This window comes from Brienomyrus brachyistius, chromosome 25, assembly GCF_023856365.1.
Source record: "Brienomyrus brachyistius isolate T26 chromosome 25, BBRACH_0.4, whole genome shotgun sequence".
NCBI classification, from domain to species: domain Eukaryota; kingdom Metazoa; phylum Chordata; class Actinopteri; order Osteoglossiformes; family Mormyridae; genus Brienomyrus; species Brienomyrus brachyistius.
The window spans coordinates 1,794,850-1,813,433 of record NC_064557.1 but is presented as its reverse complement, the minus strand read 5'-3'; the positions used below and the strand labels follow the sequence as shown (position 1 = coordinate 1,813,433).

The window sequence follows — 18,584 nt, the reverse complement described above, 5'->3', positions numbered from 1 at the left end:
TAGTGTGTTTTAATCATACTGCCACAATGTGGTATTAAAAGTGGGCTCGTCCGGGATTTGAACCCGGGACCTCTCGCACCCTAAGCGAGAATCATACCCCTAGACCAACGAGCCGCGATTGTAAGTCTCGTGGCCACTTTACCTCAAAAATTATGCCACGTTTTCAAAGTTACAGTAAGTGGTAGCTTCAGGAAATGTGACTCGACTCTGCCATCTAGTGGTTATAATAAGTTAAAAGTTACATACACTTTTGGTTAATTAGTGAAAATGGGAGATCAAGCCGGTAAATTTGGAATGGGACCGATAGGTATAATTCTCATAGAGATCTTTTATCCTGGATAAATTCATTAGTGATTAGTAAACAAAGAACATGACGCCTGTACCCCACACACACCCGCGGACCTAAGTCTATCATGTGAGCTGATCGATATATCCCTTACGAAAAATAAGTATATTTAAATATACTTTTTCTAAACTAAAAATTTAAGTATACTCTCAGTAAACTTCTTATGTATTTAACAGAGATATACTAAACGAAATCTGACTTAAGCATACCTGGCTTAAACTGACATGTATTGAGAAAAGTTTTGCTTATGTGTAAAATGTATTTAATCTTAAATTTTGGCATTCAAAACAATGTTTGTTCATTTTGAGTGACTAAGAGACTATCTTCAAGTATGTTATGCAAATTTTTATCACTGTAATCTACATGTGGTCATATTGCTACTGTGCTATTTGTAGCAATTTCAGGTATAAAATTGCAAATAACTAATATTCCTAAATAAATGCACTTAAAATATATACTTTAATAAACTAAATGTGGGCCAATTTAGTCCCAAGAAGTATACTTTTTTTGTTGAAGGAGCCACGTTGAAACTGAAGCCGCTGAAACTCAGAAGAACTCAATGCAGTTCAAAGTGCAGATCAGCAATGTAACTGCGAGTTTCCAAGCTAAAGCGTAATGAACCAGCACTTTACTGGCCCTCTGACATACCGGGTGGACTGATGGACTCCCCAATTAGTAAAACTTACAGTGGAAGGCGCCGAAATCCAGGGCCGTGGAAGATTTCAGTCCAGCCATGCGCTGAACATCCATTTAATTCGTTCGTCTAAGTTGGTACAGCTAGATGCATGTGAAGAACGTCATAATTGCATCCAGGAGGAACATGTAATGTTCCAACAGAAATCAACAATATCAATTATATTATATACCAAAATTACTGATTTTAAAGTCTTCAGTGTCTGATAGACCTAATACGTTGGAGTTATTCGAACTTTCTACTGAGGCAGGACAAAAACAGGGCTCGTCCGGGATTTGAACCCGGGACCTCTCGCACCCTAAGCGAGAATCATACCCCTAGACCAACGAGCCAGTTGTTTTGTAGTGTTCCATGATGCTTGAAAATGGACCACGTCTTCAGGAGGTGGCCTGTCATTTGATTCTTCTGATTTGACTGTTACACTCGTTATGTCGCCATCTAGTGTAAATCCATCGCTTAGAAGGCCACGCTCGGTGCAGACAAAAACATTTCTTTCATGCCCAGATTTTGCCTGGACTATAATAGGATGTATGAATTGAGTAAAATCGCAATTTTAAGTTGTTTTCTTTATAAAGACGCTGCTCGATTATTTGTTGAGCCACCTAAATAGGGTGGCTATTTACAGAGAAAAATATTTTAAAGCCAACACAGCTACCATAAAAGTCCTCATGTAATGATGACAGTTATTACGGAACATGCAGGCTTGCCGTTTAGCTAAATAACCTTATATAGCAGATACTGACAGATAAATTTACCAGCTAAAATGATTAAAAATCATAAAAGTAGCATTTCTTTCTAGTTAGTTCTTTCGCCTCAGATATGTGCATATGCTTGTTTCCCTCGATCGACACGTTAAAAGGCGTTAAATGATTTTATTAAAACGTCCGGCAATGACCATCGGGCAAATGCGCATGCTCATCCGGACCGCAGACCGGCGCGAGCTGCAGCTCCCGCGTGACGTCACGCCCACAACACGAACACGAGCTGCCGACGTGGCGGAGAAGGCAGGGCGGAAGGCGAGGGCTGCTGCTGCAGAAAACATCTGTGCGGTTTAATTCATCTGGACCCAAAATGACTTCTGTTTAAAGATCTACCAAGTGTACCTGTAGGATTCATGCACGGACCCCAGCGGCAGAATTCACAAGTGAGTTATTTCACAAACAAAATTCTTCTTAGTTGCTGAAAAATATTTTCCAATGAGTATTATTTATTCATTCGGCACGTGCCAGTCTACACGATTAACGGGAAATAGTATACGATGACGAATGAATCACAGCGCTATGCCTGTAAACTCTTCTTTTATAAACTTCCATACTTTTGTATAGACGTTTTTAGTAGCCTCCCCGTTCTTCAGTTATAGCCTGATATTTGTAGTGAGATTTCCGTTCAACTAGTATAGCTTCTTTACACTTGCAATGTTCCAACAATGCATGTTATAGTTCATGTCGATGTCCAATATACGGTGTCACATTGTTTCAGCCGACCTTTCATTATCCGAATAATGGAGTGGACAGTGATTTTGAACGATTTGACCACATGGCGTCGCCCTAAATCCGTATGTTAATGAGAGCATAAGCGTATTTGTGGATCGTTGTGATTGCTATGAGTGTAGCTGTTTTGTAAAATACGTATATATATATGCATTAGTACTGCTATTTGTTGTAGATATTAGGTTCGGTTAAAATTCATTTATGTAGCACATTTTCACAATATTACGTTGTCTTAAAGGTGCTTACATTGTACCTGCCCAATGCCCCAGAGGGGACGGTGGCAAGGAAAAACTCCCTAGTAGTAAGAAACCTAAGGGGAGCCCAAACTCCTAGGGAAGTCACAAATAGCTAAGTCCCAGTTTATAAAGTGAAATAGTGTATAGTCCAGGTATAAATTATATGAGGTGTTTTGTAGTGCGTTATGGAGAAAAGGATGCTTTGGCAGATCTACTTAACTATGGCAGCTTAACTAGCCTGGAGACGTGGGGGGGGGGGGGGGGGGGCGGGGGGCACAGGAATGAAGAATCCCTGAGCACCAGCACTGCAACAGCACATGGGGGATAGGAAACCAGAGTGACAGCACTGGAAGGGGGGGGGGTAGGCATAAGCACCAGCACTGCAACACTGCAACAGCACATGGGGGATAGGAAGCCAGAGTGACAGCACTGGAAGGGGGTGGGGGTAGGCATAAGCACCAGCACTGCAACAGCACATGGGGGATAGGAAACCAGAGTGACAGCACTGGAAGGGGGTGGGGGTAGGCATAAGCACCAGCACTGCAACACTGCAACAGCACATGGGACACTTGAGAACATGGGTGAGAACTAGCGATCAGCTTTGTCACCATATGCTAGACTAAACAAGTGAATTTTTAGCCTTGACTTGAGTGAATCTGAATCTTGAATGCTTGCTGGTAGGCTGTTCTATAAGGCTGGAGTCTGTAGCAGGATGTTCTGCAACCAAACGACAACCATTCCACTCTAGTCACTGCCAGGAACCCGTCCCTTAAGCAAACGAGCCGTGTTATATGGAACCAGTAAACTGCTAATTTACTCTGGTGCTAGATCTTTCAGTGTCGTATAGGTGAGCAGTAGTACCTTGTAGTCAAAACAAGACCTAACTGGAAGCCAGTAGAGTGAGGCTAGTACAGGACTGATATGCACATGTTCCCCGTTCCTTGTTCGAATTCTTGTTGCAGTGTTCTGTACCAACTGTAGTTTATTTAATGATTCAGAGGCACACCCAACCAATAGGGCGTTGCAGTATTCCAGTGTAGAGCTTATGAAGGTGTGTAGTAACTGAAGCGAGAGCATTGTTCTACGTTTCGCAGCATTCCTCAGATAGAAGAAAGCTTTTTTAACCTTCTAAATTTATTTACATCAGCATCCAGAGGCAGAGCTGCGGCAAAAGTGACACGATGGCTTTTAACCACTGTACTTACATTCACTGTGCAGCCATCAAGGTTTATCAGCAACACCGTCGGCTGTCCTCAGGCCCAGTAGAAATACCTCAGTTTGGTCAGGATTTCCCACAACAAAGTTGCCGGCCATCTAGCTCCTGACCTAGCAAATCTTTCCTCAGTCTTTGACAGCTGTGACAGCTAATCTGTTTTAACAGATATGTACAGCTTTTGTGTCGTCTGCATAACATTAAAAAGAAACGCACACCATGTTTCCCAATAATATCATCAAAGGGCAGCTTGTATAAGGTGAACTGCCTTTTAACACTAACCAAAGACTCTAGCCTTGCTCATATACTGGTACTTTATTGATCCCCATGGGGGAATTATCTTTACGCCTCCCCAAACTTGTTCTCCGTAGCTGAGAGCAAGCTGGCCATGAAGGGCAGCCACCTGTTATGGCACCCAGGGAGCTGGGGGTTTAGGGCCTTCCTCAGGGACCCGCAGATGTGTCGAGACCAGGCTCGACCCAGCAACCTTCTGCTCACAGGCACAGAGGCTTAGCCCACTGAGCCGTCCACTGCCACATATAGGTGTCATAATAAAAGGTCATAGTCAGCAAGTATCAAATGCTATGCTTCTTTCCAGCAGAACCAACAGGGATACGCAACAATAATCAGCAGCCATAAGCGAATCATTCACGTCCCAAAAGACACCAAATTAATTTCGTTGACTTTGGCGTATGAATGAATCTGATGGTACTAGTAGCTACTTTTTGTTCTACTTTGTGCTTACAGAGAGCACCATGTCAGAGAGTGACCTTAAAGACACTCCGTCTCCTGAGACCAAAGAGCCACTATCAGAAGTTCATCAAGATGACCTCTGTATGAGCGGAACAGGGCCCCAAGACCCATGCCCTCAGTCTGTGTCAGAGCCCTCGCTGGGTGTTGAAAAAAGCCAGCTGACTGCTGCGGTGAATGAAGAAGAACCTTTTGTTCAGGAAACGAAAAGGACTCAGGAGGACCAATCAAATGCAGGAGAAAGTCACATGACAGAGTGCAGCGAATCAGTGAGCTTGGAGGGAGACAGCGCTGTCAGAGATGCTGGAGAGACTGAAGGCCATGGGGTGGAGGTACAATGCTTCCGTGTGGTTGTGAGCTCTGGGGCCGGAAGGCTCTGTCAGCACGTTTATTGAGTAAAGCCTCAGAAATAATGCACCTAAGCTGGGGAACACCCGAGGAGTGGGTGGCCTGTTTGCCTTTGATTTAATATGTGAACTGTTGCACAGACGAAAGATAGAAAATGACCAACATGGCTGAATGAGAGTTCATGTCTGCCTGAGCTGGTTTGTGTTTATATCTTGCTATAGGGGGCTTCAGCTGAAGGCAAAGTCAAGGGTTGGGGTTCGTGGGGTTCCTGGGGGAAGTCACTCCTGACCAGTGCCACATCTACAGTGGGTGAGTCTCTGTGAGCTGGTCAGCCGCGTAGCATGCTGCTCCCCCCTCTGCACCCCCGCCATTGGTGTCACTTCCGCGAACCTCAGTCAATGCAGGTCACACATTCACTGTGTGGGCCCTGTACCCCAGGACACGGGATCAGTGCCATGAAGGAGAAGGCGGGGGGGTCGCCGCGTGTCCACAAGACCTCGGCGTGTGAGGAGGCCACGGAGACTGCGGAGGAGAGCGCGGCAGAGACAGGTGACTTTGGGGCCGTGTTAGAAAGGCAGACGCCCACTGTCGTCTCCTAAAGGTGGCAGCTGGCATTGAGAGATAAGTAGACCTTCAGGAGCAGCTTTGCCATTGTCACTTGTTCTGCATGCCCTCCTTGCAGAGTTGGGTCCCGCTGCAGACACTGTTCCCTCTCCCACGCGAGGTGTCTTCTCCACCATCACCAGCGCCTTTCAGAACACAGTAAGTTACCATGTTCAGCAGCCATATCAAAATGTAGATCTTCTCAGGCTGGATTTGATCATCTAAATTGCACGGAACTTGGGCCACAATGTTCTAGCCCTGCTACCTTGTCATCCTCCTTAATAGCTTGTCCACCATGATATAAGCATTGGGTCACCTGAGCTTCTTCATGGCTCGTAGGAGTTTTACTCACACAAAAATGTTCTGAGGACAGAAGGAAAATTATTGATTCAGAGAGATAACCAATCAGGTTGTAGAGGAGGCGAGACCAAGCAACTAGGGGAGGCGGGACCAAGATACCTGATTAGTTGGTCCCGCCTCCTCTAGTTGCTTGGTCTCACCTCCTCTACAATCTGATTGGTTCTCTCTTTGAACCAATCATTTTTCCTTCTGCTCTCAGAACATTTTTGTGTAAGTAAAACTCCCATGAACTTCTTCATGTTTCCTCATGAAGGGCAAGTCTGTGATTACTGGAGGTCTTGATGCACTGGAGTTCATTGGCAAGAAGACCATGACCGTCCTTGCGGAGAGCGACCCTGGCTTTAAGAAGACCAAAATTCTCATGCAGAGGACTGTCTCACTATCTCAGGTACTGGGCAAACCGGCACTCAACTCCAGACAAGGGCAGAGGAGCATTCCAGAACATCCGTCCTGGAGGAGCCCTCTGTTCCCTAAAGATCTTAGCACCTCAACCATGACATCCTACCCAGTTCACTGCAGCTCATTGTTGCTGACATGGGTTGTGTGAATTCTTTGGAGTCTGTGGGCTGTCTGTTCAGAAGGCTGGTCGGAGTTCAGCTCTCTGTAAGAACAAAGCATTTTCTTACAGTAATTCGATTTTGCTTTCTTGTAGTATCTCTCTCAAGGTCATTTAGCGGGAACACTTTTTTTTCTCGGTGCTTGAAAAGCAAGGTTTAGATAAGGGACTGCTTTGCAGACTGAGCAGGTACCACACCCCCTGCAGATGCTGAAGGAGGCCAAGGAGAAGGAGAGGGAGCGCCTGAGCCGCCAACCCATCAGCGAGCCCAGCGCTCACTACGGCATCCTCTTTGATGACTACCAGGGCCTGTCCCACCTGGAAGCTCTGGAGATCCTGTCCGATGAGAGTGAGGCCAAGGTCAGCTATGGGTAATCGCAGCCAATCCCAGGGCCAGCCAATCCCAGGGCCAGCCAATCCCAGGGCCAGCCAATCCCAGGGCCAGCCAATCCACATTCAATGTCACCATCCCTCATCGGTGGATTCCAGGCTCCCCTTCTGCAGGGCAAACTCAGACAGAGCTCCTTCAGTATGTGATGTCTAAGAGCTTGATGAACTCACTTAATTAAGGGGTGCTAATTATTTTGTTAAATATTTTATTTGAAAGCTCCGATTTCCGACAGCTGATGTGCCAGATTTTACTTGTTAATTGGTACCCAAGGTCACTTTCACAATGGTGTTCCGTGGATGGAAGGATCATCGTTGGCCTCCTGGTATGTCTCCAGGTTCAGGCTGAGCTTTCTTCTCTGGAGGGGGAGCCATTAGAGGTCCTCAAGAGAGAGCTGATCACCATCAAGGACATCTTTGTGGAGAAGGACTCGGGGAAGGAAGACGAAGCAGAAGAAAATGGTGACCTATATTCAATCTTTGAATGTCCTGCTTGTTTCTGTAAGTCAAGGCCGTCCGACCTGAAGTGCCCAGCGATCCCTACGGTGCAATGACAATGACGTGATCAGACTGCGGACGACAGCGCATGGGTGTCCTTTGTAATTCGGGTGATTCTAAATTGGTGCGACGACCCGGTTCGGTTGTGTTAAGTGGCGTAGTTCAAAGCTAAACGCTCATTAGACCATCTGTGTTCATGCGCGCGTGTGTACATGCGTGTGTCCCCTCAGTCGCCGATGGCTCAGAGTTTGTCACCGTTCTCACCGACCTGCTCTTTGAACTCCACATCGCTGCTACGCCCGACAAGCTTAACAAGGTACCTCCCCACAGTCCATCTGTGGCTCCCCTTGACCGTCGTCTGCCTAAATGCACGTGTCATTCTGTTGTTTGTTTCATGGCGCGTGAGTGTACGTGTGAGTTTGCTTCCTGAATGCACCAGACCTATCCTCCCAATTCGTCTGTCTGCTGGTCTTTCATGAATAAAATGCATCAACGTTCTTACCTCAGGAATTCACAATGTCATGTCATACACATGAAGTCCTGTTAAACTTGATATTTTTCGCACTGTTGGCACGGGGCGGGCGCTGACAGACCCATGCCGGCCTCCTCCGCAGGCTTGGGTGAAGGCTCGCGACTGGGTGAGGGAGGTGGAGAGGCCCGGCGTGGGCGAGGCTGTGGAGGAGGCAGAGCCCAGCTGTAGCCCTGAGCCCAACACAGGCCTCGGAGGGCAGGAGAACCAAGAAGGGGAGAGCAGCTCTAAATGTCTGGAGGTGAGGAATCCATGTCTCATCTATTGATAGGGAGCTGGGCATGACAGCCCCTGGCCATGGATTAGGGTCGTAGAACAAGAGTTTCTTTGACGTCAAAACCGGAGCAGAGGTCCACAGGGTCATCAGACCACCATCTAACGCTATGTTGGGAAGGCACCAATGTGCGCAAATCAACGGAGCTTTGTTTTGGATCCCAGTCAACAAAGGGGCTTCTATAGACACCCAGAAGAATGGTGTCTCTGAATGGAGGAACCCAGAGGCTGTGAGGAGCTTCCAGCCTTGCTAACATTTGTGATTAGAGACACTGAATTTGCAGTGGGGGGTCATTAGTATATGGGCAAATTAGGAAAATTATAGGGTAATCGCCTTAGTTACTGTTTCCCGTAACCTTGGTAACAGCCCTTGGTGCTTCCCGCCCAGCAGAAGGTCAGGTATGTTGATCCACTCGCGTCATACTCGTGCGAGGGCGTCTGCCTGGCTGAGCGTGTGCGCGTGTGCACACCGCAGACCGTGTACCTGTCCTCCGTGGGGAGCCTGGCCGAGGTGACGGCGCGGAGCATCGAGCAGCTGCACAAGGTGGCCGAGCTCATCCTGCACGGGCAGGACGTGGAGAAGTCGGCACAGGAGCAGGCCCTCGTCCTCGTCAGGTGAGTCTGCGGTGCAATTGCACCCCCTACTGGTCCGATGCTGTACTGAACATATTAAGTTCAATAAAATTCTATTATATTTTGAAGTTAGTTGAATGTGGCTTGTGTTAGTCATATTAGTGCGTAATAGTAAATACATTTGCAATGAATTATTATCTTTTTTACAAATTTTTTTGAATGAATGACTGGTTGGGCTGTCTCACCTTGCATCGCCCTCGAGAAAACCCAGGAGTCGCCTATGGGGGCCATAATTCATACAGAGGGGCGAAATTTATTATTAGTCAATGATTTGTTTTCAATTGGTCAGTGACAGAGGAGGGGCCAATCAGCTGGGGTCAGTGGCCTTGTGGCCCCGCCCCCTAAACACACACCTGGGCTTGAGTGCCTGCTTCATGCTTTAACCGCATGTTCCATCTCGTCCAAGGCTGACCAGAACCATGTGCAAGGAGGTGGGCTGCCTCTCCAAGACGTTCTCTGACACCCTGCTCTCCGTCGGGGTAAGGGGGCCGATTGCAGTGCTACACGCCCTCTGTGGACCACCACAGGCTGTACACTGATTCTGACCAGTTTAACTCTTACCAGGGTCGTGCTCCAGTTAACCCATCGCTGTGTGTGATGTAATACCGCCTAACCAAGGCAAAAGCACAGTAACTGTGCCGAGTCGATCTATAGTTACTGTAAAATTCAAACCGGGCTTTTTTTTTAAAGAGGTAAAACAGACCTGATTTTGATCATAACTGAATTTCCATAAAATGTGCAGTTACTGTGTTTCACCTCTGTGTGGCAGTATAATCACCGAACGCTCCATCTTTCTCTCTCATCCTCTCAGAATCAGAGGAAGGCAGAGGAGCTCAGTCCCCTGGTGGATAGTGTCATACTTGAGGTAAGAAGCACCGCTTTGCCCTCCTGGCCATCACAAACGGGTACGGGGCTGACTTTCAGGGCCCCTCTCCTCCACCGGACACTGATCCCTGCTCTCTGGTTCCCCCAGGGCTCCAATAGCGCCACCTACATCCAGAATGCCTTCCAGCTGCTGCTGCCTGTTCTCCAGATATCCTACATCCAGACCAGCAGGACCCAGTCAAACCAGGAGGCCTAGCTGAGGGCAGTGGGAGCCATACTGCAGAAGAGGCGGACATTCCCCATGCTGTGTGTGTGCGTGCATGTGGCCCTGCAGTGTAGCTCAACATGCGAAATGTACAGCACCCATGCCATAGTACAGTGTGTTAGCATCTGTCTCTGTGTACATAAATTATATATATGGCGTTTAATACACGAAAGATTAATTCGATTAATTCGGATTTTTAAATTAGCTCAGATGCCGTTTAATCGGCTTGTTCGGATGTAATCTCCATGTGGATGAGGCGGATCACAGCCTCTGTGGACTTCAGTGCCCAGGAGCGAAAGGTATCACTCAGTCTCCTTTTGCTAATTAGCCGGTCGGCAGATTGTAGCCGCTAACCCATTAGCGTTACTGAACACTCAGTCATTCAGTGCGTGTGCGGTTGCCGTCCTCGTGAGGCTACACAGCAGGCTGTTCGTCCAGACAGTAACCGACAGCCAAGCGTGCGAGGGAACTGGGCGGTCAGTAACCTTAAGTAATAACTAACCAGGTTAGTAGCAGAAAAAGAGTTCAGATGCAACTTTGTTGATGCCAAAAGCAAAAGACTATCGGCTGCGTTTTAAGAAGGAAAGTGTGCTATATGGAGCCCAACACATAAATGAGCTGTGCGGCTGCCCAGTGGCCATCAGGGGGCCCCCTCCCATCTGATCAGCGTGTCAGATTGGGGAGGAAGATAACAAATGGTTAATCAAGCTTTACTCAGGCCCCCAAAAACGGTTCGGTCAGCCCTGCTCCTGTGAACGCAAGATTAGCACTTCAAGCTGCATCTAGTCAGATCATTACGATTGAATTCAGTTCTGACTTATTTTCCTGAGCTTGAGGTGAAGATCGTTGAGGTGTTCCGGTTCATTAGCATCTCAATGTTTAAGTTATTCATTATTGAAGTGCGTCTTAGAGCACAGTTAATGACATGGATTTACGTGTTTAATGATGGTCGTTAATTCGTGGTGCCGCGGCACAACTCAGAACAAACGGCTAAATATTTAAACAAAATACATTCAGCCGCTGATGACTTTAGTCTTTTTTTCATAACGGAGATTAATATTCTTGGTTTTTCCACAAGGCATCTTCTCCAGTCCAGTCTGCCTCTAAACACTTAACCGCAAATTTAACGCCCACTACACTACAAATTAATCGACCACACCATGCTGGTTAAAGAAATCGGAAACATACCTCGCAGACTTGAATGTTCTTAATGTTCTCCAGTTATTTCCTTTAATGTTGTGAGGTTCGCATCTCCAAACTGATAATATTAATATTATAGTTACCATGGGGGACAGTGTGATTGGAAGGTTGCAGGTTCAAATCCCGTACTTGGCGGAGTGATGTCACCATTGGGCCCCTGAACAAGGCCCTTAATCCCCATTTGCTCCAGGGACTGACTGGCTCTGCTTTTTCAACTGTATGTCACTTTGGATATTAGTGCCTGCTAAATAAGTAAATGCACTATGAATTTAATGGTAATCAATACAGAATGTTAGAAATTTAGTGGATGTGAGAATGGAGGTGATGATATTAAGACCATTAACTGATCCATCCTGAACTGCTTGAACTGTTTTGCCTTTGATTTATTGCTCACTGTACCTCTGTGAGTCTGTGGCATTGGTAATCGATAGCGTGGCTTATTTTTCTTATGTATGTTGTAGGTGGATTTTTAAATACTTGAAAACGAGTCTGGTGCAGAAGTGCCAAAAGGCGGCAGAGCACTCAGCTAGTAATTCGGCCCAAGACAGACAGTCTTCTGCCGTGTCCCAATTCAAGGGCTGCATCCTTCTAAGGATGCGGTCCGCAGTGCTTTTGCAGGCTGGGTCCTTCGAAGGTCCACGCAGTGAATCTTGGGATATGTCGGGAATTGGGACGCGGCTTTCATCTCTCTGGATGCCGCGCCTCAGCCTGGCTTCTTTGAGCAGCGAATCTCGCATATGCAGCCCCGCAGCTCTCATTGAGTCGCCTTACCTTGCCAACCATGTGCCTGAAGTCCTTGCCCGTTGAAAAACCAAATAAAACTACACAGTAACTGTCTTCAGTGTGTTGGTTTATTTATTCACAATTTACAATGAACCCCATGCAGATTTAGCTCCTTGTCCATAACATCCCTGTAGGGTTACCCTTCCGCCCACAAACTCTCTGAAAAAAAAAACCATTGGTCATTAGCCATGGGAGAATTTAAACTGCTACCCAATAAGCAGCTACAAACTTGTTCTTTTCATCTTATAACGACATTAAGCAAGATATCCTGCCTACCCTGCTGCCTACGACACCCCTACAACCTGTGATGTCCTTCCTGGCTGCTCTGCCGCCAGTGATCCGGCATTTACAACCAGACTAAACAAGTTTGAGTGTATAAATCGGGACTTAGTCAATTTGATTTCCTCTGCTGGCACAGGGAGGATGGGCTCCCCCTTTGAGTCTGGTTCCACCCACGGATTCTATCTAGGGTGTTTTTCCTTGCCATTGTCGCATCTGGTTTGCTCACTGGGGGTTTGGACAGGGATAATGTAAAGCGTTGAGACAATGTAATACTGTTAAAATACTCTATTCAAATAAAATTGAATATGAGATGGTGCTGTGCAGCTGAAGGTTTGGATTCTACATCCTCCTGAGTGATTTCATCACTGAGACCTTGAGTAAGGCCCTTAACTTCCTGTTAGTCCAAGGACTAGTTTTTCCCCTGAAATACGTAAACAAGCATGTTTTTAGTTCTACTGCAGATGTTTCCACGTGGTTAAGGAGGATATTTACCTGTCTCCTCAGCTTCGCAAATCGTAGAGAGGACTGTCAAGCGGAGAAAAACAGAACGGCGAATTAAGAAGCGAGTCCAGAGAGTGACACACGCCAGATGCTTGTCAGCAGAGGCGCTGACGAATATCTGTAAATAAACAGTGTGAAAACCGCGCTAGGGGCACCTGTCACTGCAGAGTGAGGGTGCATAAACACTGGCGGGGGGGGGTGGGAGATATCACTGTATCGGAGCGAGATCGTACCTGCTGGACTGCTGGCTCTGGTCAGGGGGCTAATTTGTGCTGAGAGGACAAGAACACAACATGGGAGGGGGGTCAATGTCGGTTGGTGTCCCTTCCCTCTTAAAATTTATGTCTATGCTGTTGGGCTTCTCCCCAGGGGGATAGACACTTGATTTGTTCCAGCTGAGTTAATTATCACAGTGGTCGTTAACTGATTTTGCCTCATCACACAGCCGTGGTCATTAAGTCACACGACCCGGGGGCATTTGGAGGCAGAAGAAAATTTGTCAAGAGATGGAAGTGGTGGAGGCCATAATTTATTTTTAACCACGCACTTCACCACCCACCAGATGATAAATATGGCGTCATCAGTCTCCAGAACAGCTGCCCACTTCGGAGAGAACCTGGAAGACGGTCGGTGAGGTTTACCTAGCTGCTTACAAGCTGTATTCTGGCTTAGCTTTCCATCCGGACAGGCAGCAGGTCCCGATAGTGCCGGAGATAGCTGGTACGCAGTAATTGGGAGAACTGCAGGCCTCCCTGTAAACAGGAGGAGGTTGGTGAGCGGGACCAGTCAGGTGCGCAATTCTAACTGGTCTGCCTTTATTTACATTTATTTATCTAACACATTTATCCAGTCAGCCCTGTGCTCTACTGGTTGAGCTACAGGAGCCTGTGATGCGAGATGTCAGCACTCACTTTTACAGAATCGGTTCTTCAGGATGTGCCTGATGGTAGTGCTGATGACCAGCAGGATGACAGTCATCACCGTGGCGAGCCACAGCAGCCGGTAGGAGCACGACCAGAAGAAGCCTATGAACACAGAAGGCGGAAGAAATGCTCTAACCCTCCCCAGGATGATGATGAGTAGTGTTGTATTTTCTGACCCCACTAGATGGTGCTCTCTGCTAATAACAGGGCTCAAATCATACCCCGAAGCAAACTAAGAGCGCCATCTAGTGGGGTCAAAAATACAGCAGATGGTTCATGAAATTTCTATGGCTAAAGATTATCCCTTGGAGGGGGGGAGGTTCTCCACACCAGGACCAAGGCTGGGGCTTTTATAGGACGCAGCCTTTCGAAGAACTTGAGTTGCTCTCCTTGAGCTGCACCCAGACCAACCACTGTAGCTACTGCTGACATTTTTACTGGAGCTATGCAGGTCAAACACCCTGCTTAAGGTACTAGCCCAGTTACAAGGTGTTTTACATCATAAACCAGGGAATAGCATACAACAGCTCTCCAGACGTTAAGCAGGGACATGTAACACTTTTGTTAAGTCCCGCTAGCAACTGGGGCATGGTGGCCAGGAGAGGGCGCCCTACCGTGCTGTGTGTAAGTCCACAGTAGTGTGACATTAATGGATGCATTCTCAAAGCCCCTGGCACACAGGATGCATTGACTGTGGTTCAAGCTTGAGGCAGGCTCCTCCACGCAGCAGATCAGGGGATGCCGGATTCCACAGCTGTCTACACAGCCTACGAGTGTGGCATTGTGCAGCTTGTGCTCCCCGGACTGAAGTACAGACAATTCTAGATCAGCTCCTGGGGATAAAAGGTTAGAGGAAGACAAAGGAAAGGAATGAGCAGCTGAGTCTTGTACAGGGGCGGGGCCACAGAGGCACCCACTGTAGTTGAAGGCTGATTGGCCCCTGAAGTGCCCCCTTCCCCTGCCACTCAAAAATTCAAAACATGTCATTGGCTAATGATAAGGTTAGTCCTTCTGTATGCTTCTGTATGAATTATATCCCCTCTTATATCCCCCCCTTACCCCCCCCCCCCACCTTAAACAATCCTCGACCCGCCCCTGCTAAGGTGCAGTACAGTAATTTCTCTGGAGTGGGTCCTCTGAGGTTGACCGGAGTGTGACCAGCGGTTTGAGAGCAGCAGGACGTAACAAGCATAGTTCTGCCCTGAGAATAAGGGTTAATCAGTGCCACTTAAATGCCCAGGGACGGGTCAGTCACCTGCTGTGACACCAGATTGTGTGATAATTACGTAGTTAGAGTTATGGGGAATAGTTAAGTACATTGTGCATTTGGAGGTTCTTAATTTGGGGTTGGAAATGGATGAAACGGTAAAAATGGGAATGAGACTTCTTCCGAAGAGCTTTGCTTGGGTTTTTAGTCTTATTTTGACACACAGGGACAGTCATGTTGCTCAAAACACAGAGAACTTGCTCCATTACTTTCTGAGCCGAGAAAAACAGGCAGTTGCAGGTCCGCTCATCCGAGGTCGGATTCCTACTGGTTTCTGGCAACGGCAGAGCTGATTTATCATACTGTCACATGAAGGTTTAAAAATACACCACTGGGTTTAGACAGGACAATGTTTCTTGCAGTTGTGAGAGGCTGGACAGCTCGGAAGTCGGCGAGGAAAAACAAAAACAACAAGCAGAATTGCTGTATAGCGGTAACACCAGTTATTTTATATACGTCCCTAAAGGGATCCTACTTTACAAACACATAAGTTCACCTGCTTAACCGGAATAGTGAAAACGCATGTCAGTTCTCCCAGATCAAGCTAGCTGGCCTGGCTAATGGTGATCTACAGGAAGCGGTGACCTCACCTGTCCATTTCAGGGCTCCCAGGTCTGCAGTTGTCTCACACCTGAACCAGCCCGTCCCTGGACTGTCTGACCCATTTGTGCTTCCGGAGGTGATGCCGGGTGACCCCCCCATGATGCTGCTGTTGGTACATCCCAGGCACTCATTCCTGTGCCCTGTGTCCTCTGTGTTGGGAGGGCACACCAGGTCACGGTGCCTCTGCTTCAGACAGGGTTGGAATCCCATGCAGGTAAGATCTATTCTCCCCTGATCTGCGTTTAGTTGGAAGAATGATGCAAAAACAAATGGAGATATTCTAGAAAACCTGCAGATAAAATATTACTGCCTGTATTACTGATAAAATATTCTGAAGGGCAGAAGGGACTTTTGCAAACAGCCCTCAGAAGCCTTTTACGCTGATCACTATGCTTTCCGTCGGGTAAACATCCTGATATCTTAGTCGTGTTTGGCTCTCCTGCGTCACGGTAATGTGAGACAGAACGTTTAAATACCCCTAAGGCCTAAAAACTCCGCACTGGCCATGAGAATTCTTGATGAACGTTATAAACATTAAACAGGCAGCAGTGAACCACAGCAGCGCTGGAGATAGCTCAGGACCCCTGTGCTTTTGATTAATGACCATGAGGGGACAGTGTTGCGCAAATTGTTTTGCCTGTTTTCGGCAGGGTGGATTTCACTTCCTTGCCCATTTTAAGTGTTTTGCCTAAAAACTGCCATTTCTTTTGATATAAATTGAACCAGATCCCTTGTTTCCTTGAATCTTAGTTTTTCTACAGTGACAAATCGGAAGTATTTCGTACGTATTGTGTGCCAGTCTTAATAACACAATGTAATTCCAGAAAACATAACCATTTGTGCAAACGGCGGCAAATCACTGGAAACTCAAATCCTCTGTGCCATAAAAAAAAAGGAATTTTGAAAATGTCCGCGAATGCTCAGTATAAATATCTGAGAAAATCCTATTTGTGCTCGTAGATACTTGTTTATTTTGACATTCATCTGAAATGAAAATTAATTCTGTTTTAATCTACAGATTTTTGCATTTGCAGTTTTACTGTATTTATCAGAATGTATTTCAAAGCAGGTGAAAATAGTGGCAAAAAGAAAACCTTTGAGTTTTTTTGTTTTAATTACGTATATGGCCTCGATTGTCAGTGTTTGTCTTCAGAAGCCTGTCACTGTTAGCTTCAAAGTGGTTTATTTTTGTCTAGAATTTTTATAATGACATGGTAGTTAGACATCAATGTGAAATGGATACAAGCGAAACCTCTTAAACCTCACTTAGTGAGCAATATAGCCATGTTACCAATAGCGATGCGATAGTGAAGTTCTTCAGATCAAGGTTGGTTAGGTTTACTACCCCAATCTGTTATGAAGAGGAAGGCATGGATTCCTGGACTAACAAGAACATCCGTTTGTTAAATACAGCATATCAATGTGTTTCTGTGTGTCCAATCAAGCTTCTCGAGGTCTCGTATGGTCATATGAGTACCATCACTATACCTTGTGCCACGTACCTTGGTATTGGGGGAAAAGCTCCGGGAGACACATGATGAAGGTCATCAACAGCAGAATGAGTAGTTTTATCAGCGAGGAACTTTCCATAGCAGCAACACGTGAGCTCATCAACAGTCATGACCAACTCCATTGACATATTTCTCTGTTACTTACTTCCAGGACTGGATTCAATAGATCCTCTATATTCTAATTTACAACCATGGCTGATGAAACCAGACCGACGTCGGACATTTTACTTTATTTCACTAGCTCTGTCTTACTGAAAACGGTAGTTGCCTTATCACTAAACTTCCTGTGCAACTTCCTGCCTGTGCAACAAAGTGAAGTTTGATCCTGACGTTTCATTAAATTTCTCAAGAGAAAGCAACTTGTGCCTTTGGGCTTGATTTGACTTCGTTCTGCGTGCCTGACAAAAAGATGTCAAACAAGCATCACCTATTTCAAATGTACTTTTAAGAATCTGAGCCTTGGATATACTGTAAGATTGGAGCTGTGTTTGGTCAACTGTTCAGCATCTTATCATCGATCTGGTTTATTGCGCGGCATGTCAGTCTGCAAACGTACACAAATGAAACAGACTGTCGTGCGAATTCTATGCTGTTCTAGGTTTGTCAGCTTCAAGGAGGGCGGATGCTGAGTTTCTGAGGCAATGCACAAGTGGCCATGAATGACCTAAATTCACAAACACCTTGTTGGTAGCTGTTTATCTGTGAGTCAGGAGTTTCACTCCCAAAGCTGGCTGAACAAAGCTGTTACTCTGCAATGTGTTATATTTCGAACATTCAAAATGCTCATGATTTTTTACCTTCTAATTCATTATCTACCCCAGGGGTCTCCAACTCCGGTCCTGGAGGACTACCGTCCAGTAGGTTTTCTATCCTACCTGGCTTCTGATGAGTCACACCTGTTCCTGATATTTACCTGAAAGCAGGTGTGGCTCATCAGAAGCCAGGTAGGATAGAAAACCTACTGGACGGTAGCTCTCCAGAACCGGAGTTGGAGACCCCTGATCTACCCATTAATCTATTTTGCATAGCTGATGACTTAGGGTCATAGATGACCTGTAGTCTATCCCACCTAAACTGCAGGAACATGCGAGGAGCATGCAAATTCAATATACAGGAATAAAACTCACAACTCAGGAGATATGAATCCACTATTGTCCCCTTTATAATTTGAAAACCTTAATAAAGACATAAAAAAAGCACCCAGTCCCCTGGGACACGCATCTGTTTGTGGTTTTGTGTTCTGCCAGCGGGCAGATGGGCAATGGTGTGTACCCTATGCAGAGGTTAGGGTGGATTGTGGTAACTTCTGTGGTGTTAGTCTCCAAACAGTGTTTCTGCTCAGGCTTATTCAGCAAACCCATGCTATCTATGGAATCTTAAAACCAAACCAACTCTCAACCCTAGCATTGCAGAATCCTTCAATATGTTGAATCCTCTCCCCAACCAACCTCTAAATAAACAGCGTTTTGTAAGCTGTTGTGACATGATCGTGTAGGAGTATCTGCTCT

At 46.4% G+C, this 18,584-nt stretch overlaps 3 protein-coding genes and 2 non-coding genes across 7 annotated transcripts in view; 2 read left to right on the top strand and 3 right to left on the bottom strand.

The window, feature by feature from the left end:
• Positions 1-42: 42 nt before the first annotated feature.
• On the bottom strand, positions 43-114 carry trnap-agg (transfer RNA proline (anticodon AGG)). The gene has a single exon. It is a non-coding gene; the product is annotated as a tRNA-Pro (tRNA).
• Positions 115-1,300: 1,186 nt separating this feature from the next.
• Positions 1,301-1,372, bottom strand: trnap-agg (transfer RNA proline (anticodon AGG)). Its single transcript has one exon. It is a non-coding gene; the product is annotated as a tRNA-Pro (tRNA).
• Positions 1,373-1,997: 625 nt separating this feature from the next.
• On the top strand, positions 1,998-12,043 carry fam114a1 (family with sequence similarity 114 member A1). The gene is made up of 14 exons (XM_048996127.1): positions 1,998-2,184; positions 4,727-5,061; positions 5,299-5,386; positions 5,516-5,626; positions 5,760-5,839; positions 6,294-6,428; positions 6,804-6,956; positions 7,322-7,445; positions 7,712-7,797; positions 8,096-8,251; positions 8,759-8,898; positions 9,323-9,395; positions 9,728-9,781; positions 9,890-12,043. The coding sequence occupies exons 2-14, from the start codon at positions 4,735-4,737 to the stop codon at positions 9,995-9,997; spliced, it is 1,635 nt and encodes a 544-aa protein (XP_048852084.1). The 5' UTR covers positions 1,998-2,184; positions 4,727-4,734; the 3' UTR covers positions 9,998-12,043.
• LOC125720574 (uncharacterized) lies at positions 12,036-17,344 on the bottom strand. 2 transcript variants are annotated; one of them, XM_048996144.1, is made up of 8 exons: positions 17,068-17,344; positions 15,553-15,801; positions 14,310-14,528; positions 13,684-13,797; positions 13,414-13,524; positions 13,006-13,044; positions 12,764-12,796; positions 12,036-12,148 (listed from the first exon to the last, which is right to left on the bottom strand). In XM_048996144.1, the coding sequence occupies exons 1-8, from the start codon at positions 17,174-17,176 to the stop codon at positions 12,126-12,128; spliced, it is 897 nt and encodes a 298-aa protein (XP_048852101.1). In that variant the 5' UTR covers positions 17,177-17,344; the 3' UTR covers positions 12,036-12,125. The 2 variants fall into 2 exon arrangements, with proteins under 2 accessions (XP_048852101.1, XP_048852102.1); XM_048996145.1 differs by lacking the exons at positions 12,036-12,148; positions 12,764-12,796 and adding an exon at positions 12,828-12,890.
• The window catches only part of klhl5 (kelch-like family member 5), a 32,875-nt gene continuing 30,003 nt past the window's right edge, over positions 15,713-18,584 (top strand). Inside the window, exon 1 of one of the 2 annotated variants that reach the window (XM_048996117.1) lies at positions 15,713-15,779. The gene's annotated coding sequence lies outside the window, so the exon portion shown is untranslated. The remainder of the gene's footprint in view (positions 15,780-18,584) is intronic. The other variant, XM_048996119.1, reaches the window with a different exon arrangement.